This window comes from Montipora capricornis, chromosome 8 (genome assembly GCF_036669925.1).
Source record: "Montipora capricornis isolate CH-2021 chromosome 8, ASM3666992v2, whole genome shotgun sequence".
Classification (NCBI taxonomy): Eukaryota; Metazoa; Cnidaria; class Anthozoa; order Scleractinia; family Acroporidae; genus Montipora; species Montipora capricornis.
In genome coordinates, this window is record NC_090890.1 from 48,013,203 (window position 1) to 48,023,202 (window position 10,000).

The window sequence follows — 10,000 nt, forward strand, 5'->3', positions numbered from 1 at the left end:
GCATCTCCGAATAATCCAGTGGAGGAGAGCCTGTTCGCAGACTATTCGCCCTTTTTAAGGTTTTCGATTGCTCAGAGATCATCCTCAGATTAAAACGTTCCTAAACGCTCTTCGTAAGTTTAAACCTTAACTGCAAGTTGCCAAACTTCAAACCTTTGTTTTGCCATTCTTGATAATATGCCCTTCGTCAAGCACACAGTAATTCCAATGAAGTGATCTAAAACAAAATACAAAGAAAGGCAAGATAAGATACCGTTTCCAGTTGGTAACAAGTTTCAGCCCTTTCAGAATGACAACTAACCTGAAGAAGTCACCATCATTTCTGACGATATCATAAGATGCTACCACCAAACTGTGATTCTTCACCTTGTTTCGGAGCCTAGAAAAAGAAGAGGGGAAAAAGGTTTCAACAACAAAGTAAGCTATCTAAAGAATTCTTTCAAACAAAGAAGTCAAGCACAAAAGCAAAACGCTGTCAATCAGATTATTTTAGACTAACAAGACGGCTATGAGACACACGAAATGAACAGTTTTCATTGAACTGTGCAAAATCTAAAATTAAAAAACAAGTTTGGATCATCATATCAGTCTGGTGAGCAATCAAATCAAATCAAATCAAATGGTCAAAAATCCCAAACACAGAGAGGGAAAACGTGAGCGCACAAGTCATGGCTCGGCGCGAAAAAAAAAGGGCGAAAAGGAGAAGGAATGATACCTTTCCTTCGACCGCTGTTTTCCACATCAGAGTGAGCCTTGAAATTCTATTTTGCAAAACGCCCAAGTAGAGTATATAACTTTTGTCTTGCTTCTAATTGGTTGGGAACTCGCGCGAATTCCTTTTTAGGCCGAAACCATTTGTAAAGAGGTTATTTAGGACTTCACGCAACGCCCCCCTCCCCCGTCACGCAACACTCCCGCGACTGTTTGGTCCCGCTCCCAAAACCCGCGTGGGAGACGAATATCAACCACTCACCTCTGTCTCTCGGCTGGCGGGCCAGAGTAATGAAGTGGTTTGAGGAAACCTTTGCTGACAAACTTCTCGACCTCGTAGACCCAATGACCTGTTAGAGTCGGAGGGCAGATCACCAGAGAGGGGAGCGGCTTGCAATCACTGTTACCAGTTTCCTGCAGAATAAAAGATCATGCGTTGCATTTGTTACTCACGAGGAAGAAACGAAAGAGAAACATTGTGCCACTTACCAAACACGAAGAAATATAAGTAGATTGTGACGAATGTGATATGAATACTCTCCTATGAGATTTACGCTAACTCTCGTAAATACCTTGTATACTGTCGCCTTGGAATAATGATCGCCCGCTATAATACAAATTGACTGAAGAGTTTTGCCTAGCCCCATATCTGATGACAAAGTCAAGGTACGAAACACTCGCAAACCGAGGGAGCTTCGGCCTTGTTTTCAAAGCGAGTCCAAGCAACAAGTCTTTGAAAAACTAGCGCTAAGCTAAGGTTAACTCGTATTGAGACGCGTACGTTGTTTCGTATTTGATTCTTGTCCGCGCTAGGAACGAGCTTAGCAACTAGGACTTAAACCTAAAACAAAATGCATCCGCATACTCGAATTTAGCCAGTATTCGCCTTTACCTGATACTTTACCAGTATGTAAAACCTCTCCTTCGGACGATGTTAAGGACGGTGCCTACCATTGTTATTGCGCATACGTTCTACGCAACTCCAGATACTCAGATTTCCTATCGGTGATGCTTACTAATGCAGGGATATTTTTGCGCGGTTTAAAACTATGCAGAGGAAGTTGGTCTTTGTAAGTACTCGTGGTATCCAAAAAGAAAATTGGGGGTAACCATGCATTCTTTAGAGATAATTAAGCTTCAATTTGAGAGTGAACGCCATACATTGCTTTGTATTTTAGAGCTTTTTACAAGTATTTTTCATGAATTATCTTTGAGAAATGCGTGGTTACCCCCAGTTTTCTTGTTGGGTTTATTTAAGACTTGTTAAGTTTTATCTTTTTTCCATAATCATAAATCGGGGCAAACATACCTTTGAATTAGTAGGCACCGTCCTTAACTTATACATCGTAGGGTTTATACAGAAAGCTTTGAATATTACTTTGTAAATAGACTCGTTTTTCAAGTATGCTCCTGACACATCTCCAACAAGTTATTGCAAACTATAGTTTTTGTGTGATTTTAGCCACCAGTTGTGACAAAGATACGCATTTTCATCTTTTGAGGATCATTAGAGTTTTTATCATTTATTATCAAAAGTAAGTTTTTTCTTGAACCTTTTTTATACAGGCAAGTACATAAAGCTAAGAGCTTCGCGGGGTCGTGTGCGTTAAGACACCCACCTGGAAGGACCCAACCAGTCAGCTATTTATACCAAGCGTGGCAAGTTGAATCCGGGAACATTGAAGGCAAATCCAGGCAGTGGAATCCAAGGCATGCGCATGCAAACCCAACACACTCACCACTAGACCACGCTGGCTCAAAACACATGAAACATGATATGGTCTAGCGATCTTTTTTTTAAAGGATACCATCGCACAGAATACCATGCAGCTTGTATCTGTTGAGAAATGCCAACCAGTTTACACCATCCTGTGAATGAAGCAGAGAAAATGAACGCTTTATTAACCACTTAAATATAGCGCCCAAATGATAGCAACCGCTACTTGTGCACGGCCTGGTTGATGAAGCAAGGTGAAGACTGTGATTCGAAAGCGGTTCGTTAGAATAAGTGTCGAAAAAAGAGGCCGGTGTGGGAGGGTCCATATCCGCTAGCAGATTTGGACCGGGGGGTCCAATTCTAGGGGTGTCCAAATCCGCTAGGACACCGGCAAGAAATGGACTAAAACGGCAGAGGACAAAAGAGCCATTGCTATTCCGAGTAGGCCTTGCAAAGTAGATATTGTTATGTTAGCTAAATGTTCTTTTATTTTATGGACATTAATTATTTCGGATCTGGTACATATATGAAAGACCAGCAGAAACATCTCTGGACGAAGCTCGAGCCAAAACATGTGAATTACGCGGTTTTTTTTAAATATGTCTACCCAGAGCTAAATAGGCAATGTACTTAAAGAGGAATTGGCAATCTGACAGTTGCATTGGCCGCCTCTGGGCTCTTGATGATAAACGTTGATTTTCTTACTGGATGGAACATTAAATTTCTCAAAGTGAAAGAGTGATTTCAGTGACAATTCAAACTAGTTATGTTTTCATTTCAGAAAGTCGGAAGTCAGTAGCTTGACGGGACTGACCTGCTGGTATTTTCTGAGCTCAGCTTTGATAGGCACTGGAATGGTGTAATTCTCCACCTTTTTCCCATCAAGGAGTTGTTCAAGGAACTTGCGCTCCTTCTGTTTCTGTTCGACCATGGCTTGGGTCATTCCGGGTGAATCCGGGATACCAGACTGAAATAGAAGAAAATATCTTTAGGTCGTGTTGTATTGGGATCAATAGATTTCGTCTATGAGGTTTTGCATTTTCAGGTTTACGTCATTTACTGTGGTCCAACAACTTATTCCACCGGCATCAAACTCGACTGCATGGGGAAAGAGCGGTAATATAACAGCTCGCGTGAGCTAGTGGTGGAAACTTCATCCACTCCAACTTTAAAGGGAATCTCCAATAAAACAACAAAATAACTTTAAACCACAGAACATAATGTGTACAATTAAAATTGCTCAAACTTTTTCCAATGAAGGCGTTTGTATCCGAAAAATTTTACGGGCGCCGCCATCTTGAATAATTGTGACGTGTCGTGGTTGCCCCATAGAAATTTTCACGGTTAGTTTTTCTCATTTGCATTACAATATAATCTAGCATGTATGTGAGGCAATTTCGGGCTGTTTTGTAGTTTTAACCCGAAATTGCCTCGCATCCACGTTAGATTACATTTCAATGCAAATAAGATAAACTAACCGTGAAAAGGGCTATTGCCTGGGACGTCACAAATTGTAAAGGAAAGAAAAACACACATTCTTCCTTTGGGCAATTCTCGTTTGACTATCAGTTGCAGGGTTTGCACCCACGACTTTTCAAAGATTTTGGAATTTTTCCTCTCGGAACATGAAAAGCTTTACCTTCAAATCGAAATTGTCTGTTTTAATACGTAAACGGCAAATCACTATTTTTTCCCCAACCACCGAATTGAGCTTGGTGTACGAACTGAAAGAAACAACGCCATTGTGACAAATTAAGATGAATTTTAACGATTTCGTTCCCTTGTAGTTTTCTTCGTGTACTCACCTCAAGAGGCATAAAGCGTATAAGGGTAGCAAAACAGTATGTGGCCATAAGTCGAACGTCCTCACATTGATCACTCATACGACCCAACACAGGAACGACCAGGAGTACAACGTACGGGACCACGCTCATCCCCAGCTTCTCGATCACACCTGAAGAACAGGTCAAGGGCAGCAACAGAATGGCGAAGAAAAAGGATGGCACCCAAAGCCTTTGTTCATTTCCCTAGCTATCCGCTCTTGTGCACACGTGGGGATCGCTCGCTTTTACTGCTGTGCATTGTACTTATAATTAAAAATAACTACACAATCCCGCAAATAGAGCAGTTTTCAATTGAGTGTCGAAAGTAATTAGATAATTAGTTTGGTTTATGATTACTTCAATCAGTGATTGGTTCAAAGTTCTCGCGCCAATCAGACTTGAAATAAAAAACAATCGTGGCTCGCGCGTGCTCCCGCGCTTTGTGTCGGCTACGTGTAATTACTTCGAGTTTTGATTGGTTTACTGGATTGTCTCCGTCCTTTTTGATAGGCCAACTTACTTTGGTTTTGGTTTTACGACACTCGATTGAAACTCGCTCCAGCAAACGTTGTGTTTAAGAGGTTTGGAGTTAGAACAATAGACATCCTGGTTAAAATGATTTAGTTGATAAGGATATTATCGAGATTATAAGAATATGAGAGAAAAACAAGAAACAGGGGGTATCGGGTCAAAAACCCTACAAGGTGAGCTTCATGACCAAACAAATTAATAGAATATTTACAATGGTTCGGTGAGAGATGCGGAAATTTCACCCGCTTGAATTCCTTGTTGACACTATGCCTTACAAACGTATCTGGAAGCCTGCAGTATTCTTAAGGAAGGTGCCTACTATTGCTATTGCGCATACGTTCTGCGCATCTCATGATAGTGGGGTTTCCTATGGGTGGAGCTTACTAATCAAGGGTATTTTTGCGAGGTTTAAAAGTATGCCGAGAAAGTAGAACTTAGCAAGTGCTCTTGGTATCCAAAAAGAAAATTGGGGGAAACGACGCATTTTTCAGAGACAATTAAGCTTTAATTTGGAAAAGACTGCCATACATAGACCTTATTCATAAATGGCACCTGCCTTATTATTCTTTTGCTAATGTACAATAGGCCATTTCCGAGTTCAAGCCTGCCTCATCTTCAAAGCGAGTCTAAGTGCGAAGTTTTTGTTATGAAAATTAGTTTTCATTCATATATAAAGTAGAACTAATTACCATTACAAAAACTTCGCACTTAGACTCGCTTTGAAAAGGAGGCAGACATGAACTCGGAAAAGGCCTATTAGCCTACCAAGCCTCATTTTAGAGCAAGAATTCTTTTCGATTCGCCGTACGGCATTGAGACTTGGTAGGCTAATTTGAACTTGGACAAAAGAATTATGAAATTGACCGCCATTTATGAATAAGGTCTATAGCTTTGTACTCTAAAGCTTTTTACAAACATTGTTGATAAATTATCTTTGAAAACTGCGTGGTTACCCCCAATTTTCTTTTTGGATTTCAATAACACTTGTTAAGATCTGCTTTTCCCGCATAGTCAGTAAACCGCGCAAAAATAGCTTTGAATTAGTAGGCACCGTCCTTAAGGAAAGCGCCCAAGCAAAGAGTGAGCCGTTTCGGTTCACAACCCCTTTTACACTTCAACCATCAGTTTATTTTGGCAAATATGATAAGGAGTTTCAAAACATTTTTTTCTAGTTTCCTTGACCCCTCCAAGACCCAGTGAAACGTTAACTCTGACGGAGAGGAACTCTTAACTCTGTGAAATGCAAAAGATACAAGAAATGGCTTCAACTGCTCCCTGACGATTTCTCACAAGATCTGCCGTCCCCATAAGAGGTAAAATATCCTCCACAACCACCCTCATGGTCTCTTGTGTAGATACAACGCTCAGGACTCCGATGCACCTGGCTGCCAAGTGTCGCACTGCACAGTAAGGGTGTTGTAGGCACAGCACTAAATTCGGAAGGAGATCGAGAATCTGCATGGAAAGGGGGAAATAAATGAAGTTAAATGCAACGTAACGTAGTTATAACAGGTGCACTAAGGTAAGAGGTAGAGTAAGGTGGTTGATGAGTTCAAGGCTGTGCTCTAACGGCGCCCGGTCGCCTGAGGCGACTAACATTTGGTTTCGGGCGAGTGAGAAAGACTACCCGGTCGCCCGGCCGGGCACACTGGCTTATTGTATTTCTAGCAGATAAGGCGGCTAAAAATTTTAATATGTTGGTGGTTATAGTTTACGAAACCTCTCAGAAAATGTTTATTCTTCGTACGAAAGTCGGTTTAAAGGACGTTCCACATGATTTCACATGTAACATAATCTGTGACTTTGCACGTGACGGCCGGCGGCCGCACGAATTTCGATTCGTTCTCAAAAAAAAAATAGCATTAAATTTGGAACGTGGAGTTTGGCATTTCTTGGTTATAGTTTAAAAAAAGAGTTGTACTTCTGCTCTGACAGCGGTAAAGCGCGGCCGGCGAAGCGGTGTAATTTACTTTTGTATGAACCCGGGAATCGCAGTTTATGCGACAGTTTATGCAAATTTAATATTTTTACAATTTTTTGCGGCTGCGCCTGCTTGGCTAAAATACATTTAGGTTACGGTTGTTTTTCCCCAGTATATGAAATAACGAAATAAGAAAAAAGGAAAGATATCATGTCATTTGTTGTTGTTTTAGAAACAGAGCAATCCTGCGTTGTCTTTAGTTCGTGACAAACCATTGCGTGCCCTAAACAAATAACGCTGTGACTGGCGCTTCGACCGAATCCACAAAAAGCGCATTCCAGTATTAAAACATTTCACTGATAATATAAGAAAAAAATACTTAAATTCTGTCCTGTAGCAATGATTTTCGTCCAATCAAGATGACTTGCTCAAAAAAAAATTGATACCTTTTGGGTCGCGGTGGTTTTTGTTTCACGGCAGTTTTCACAAAAGCTCCACGTGAATTCACGTTTTGAAAATTCATTTTTAACCCAACTAACCAGTAAAAACGTTTACCTGTATTAGACCCAAACGTTTTTACATAAAATTGCCGCAATCTTTACTTTTTCACTTTTAAACTTGAAAACATTGGTGGCATTGCCTCTTTTCTCGTCTTTCTCAAGTATGGCGTGAAAAATTTGACGGGTTGCGAGTTTTTCTTGCACTAGCGAGTTTGACGATCACCAGAGCAGTAGCAGCGATGTTTTGTTGAGAGAAAGATGGATGAAGATCTTCCTGCATTGCTGATCTCAGATAATTAATTAAATAAATAAATAAATAATTAATTCGGGCGACCAACTTGGAGGGCTGGGCACCCCAGCTGAAATGCTTGGGAGCCCGAAGGGCTCCCCGAAATTTTCCTTAGAGCACAGCCTTGGAGTTATTTTGTAATTTTAAGGTAAATTTAAGGTTCACCATCTAGGTCTGGCCATTTGCAGAGGTGATTATAAAGGCAGCACTTTCTTCTCAGTCTTCTGAAGGCCCTAAGAGTTAGTAGCCATGACCACTTGCACTGTAGTCGGATGCTCTGCCAACCGCCTTCCCTTTACTTCACACTAACTTCTGTATGAAGTATGCCTTCCTTTCTACTACATTCGCACCTGCTCGTGGCTATTGCTAGTTATCAGAGCAGTCTTCGTCTAAGAGCTAGCTGCCAGTTCATTCAACGTATGATATTCCCAGGCGTAACTGTGAAAGACTCTAGAATAGACAGGGTGGATCGACTAAGTGAGGTCGATAAATGGGGCAGAGTGCTGACGCTATGGTGATGACGATACTTATGAAGAATAATTAAAGCCCCTGTATGTCTGATACACCCGAACACCTCTTAACGACGCAGTCGTTTAAAGAATTAGGCCGGGTGAAGATGAAAATGTAGGCTGTTACAGTGACTACCTTGGACAACAGTTCTGCGTGAAGTGCAGGTGTTAGGATTTCGAGTACTTGCAAGCAGTTCACTAAATTTTGGGCCTCGGCATCCAGACCAACAAGTTTGTCTGCATCTAGGAAATAAGAAACACCAGAGCTTCAGACTAAATGCTGCCAAAAATTAATAATGGTATTAGGACTGAGTGGAGTCCAATTTGGTCTGTAATCATACAAGCGATTAACAAAATCGAAAGACCGCATAGCGGGATTCCGATTTGTTTAATCACGAGTATGACTACACACCAAATTGGACGACACAAAGTCCTGTTATCATTTAATCAAAACCATTACAATTTCCGAGAAAACAAAATGCCAGTTTGGCAGGGGAAGTGGTTGTTGCTATGGTTATTGTGACAAATTCTGTGATTGGTGGATTAAGCTGAGTGCACTTAATATGATTGGCTGATGTAACTGTCCCATTTCAAGAATCCGATTACAGCCAACACATACACAATAATTAGTGAAAAATAAAGTAGTTAACGCACCAATCGAATTTGAGAAAATTGTAATGGTTATGATTAGTAATGACATCGTTAACCAACAGAACTAACAATTTACTTCATCTCATTGTTGGCCTGCAAAGTATACTTCCATCTTGTGACGCATTAAGGATGCTAATTGAAATCACCCATTAAGAATGCCTCCTCTCCCCTAAGATGCCAGGAAAGCGAAAATAGGCTCTAATGTTGGCTGTCTTGACTCTGACTAGCCAGTAAAGTGACTCATACAAAATAGGGATGAGCTTACCAAACGAATTTCCAATGTTAATCTCCTGAAGAGGTCCTACTATAGCTTCCCAGAGTTTGGGTAACTTTGCGGGCAGATAGCTTCCCATATGACTTGCTAACTGAATCAGAGCGAGCTCTGCTCCTCTTCTCTGGATGCTTAGCACCTTGGCTGTCTGAAAAGAGAGGGAATGACTCTTGATTAGCTATGGCTTTGTTGTTTAGAGAATCCTTCATTACATATTTTGATGTTGGTTTATGGTTTGACTGCTTTAAAGGTATTTCTTTGTGATCCTCTGAGCACTAATCTGACTTGTATTATTGTGCAAAGTACCAAACCCAGGGTAAAATGCAAAAGTAGCCCTTAATCGTTATATCAAGACTAATGCATGTATGTGAAGCTTTTCGGTCAAATTTCTGTGCATGGTCTCGTTTTGATTGTCTCATATTTCTCAAGAGAGATTCCAATACAAAAAAACATTGGTACTAAGGAGCCCTGCTAAAATATTAGTAACATTCGAGCAGGGCTATTATACATGTAAGGTTCTCAAATTTATAGGTTTCTTTTAATCATACTGTGCTATCAAAGAAATGCAACAATCGTTTACACCAGCAAAACTTACCTCTGTGTCATCTATTCCATTCTCTTCTGCAGCAGCCATCCCGACACCATCCACCCCAGCTGTAGGCTGCCCATTGCGACCGGAACTATTGTTACTTCTTTTTGATGCCAACAGATTTGCATTCTAATGACAAATAACAATGTTATGTTCAGACCTAAGAATCAGTTTCCAAGGCAAGGCTGGAGCTCACTCAAATTCTCTTTAAAAGTAAGTAAAAATATATAATGATGAAAAATATAACAAACCCCTCAAATATTGGCATCAAAGTACCGGACATAAAATGGGAAACCACACCACAAAACGTCCGGCCTCTGGACTCAAACGAATACCCTGGGAAGGAACGATTCGGCACACTGAAAACACAAAGACTTTTGGTGTACTCAGTTACAAGTACTGTACCTTTTGCTGTTGAACCAAAAGAAGAATTCCATTGTATTGATCACACTCTATGGTATTACTTCGTTCAATTGTTGTGCTTGCTG

General features: G+C 40.7%; 1 protein-coding gene across 1 annotated transcript in view; it reads right to left on the reverse strand.

Annotated features, from left to right (window-relative positions):
- Positions 1-10,000, reverse strand: part of LOC138060367 (TATA-binding protein-associated factor 172-like) — a 44,785-nt gene that overhangs the window by 9,580 nt on the left and 25,205 nt on the right. Inside the window, exons 23-34 of the mRNA XM_068906123.1 lie at positions 9,918-10,000; positions 9,519-9,641; positions 8,918-9,071; positions 8,138-8,244; positions 6,036-6,237; positions 4,234-4,382; positions 3,243-3,395; positions 2,520-2,580; positions 1,284-1,360; positions 974-1,125; positions 302-379; positions 154-217 (exon numbers count right to left, since the gene is read on the reverse strand). The exon at positions 9,918-10,000 is cut by the window's right edge and continues 223 nt beyond it. Of these exons, the coding sequence (XP_068762224.1) occupies positions 154-217; positions 302-379; positions 974-1,125; positions 1,284-1,360; positions 2,520-2,580; positions 3,243-3,395; positions 4,234-4,382; positions 6,036-6,237; positions 8,138-8,244; positions 8,918-9,071; positions 9,519-9,641; positions 9,918-10,000 (1,403 nt within the window). The remainder of the gene's footprint in view (positions 1-153; positions 218-301; positions 380-973; positions 1,126-1,283; positions 1,361-2,519; positions 2,581-3,242; positions 3,396-4,233; positions 4,383-6,035; positions 6,238-8,137; positions 8,245-8,917; positions 9,072-9,518; positions 9,642-9,917) is intronic.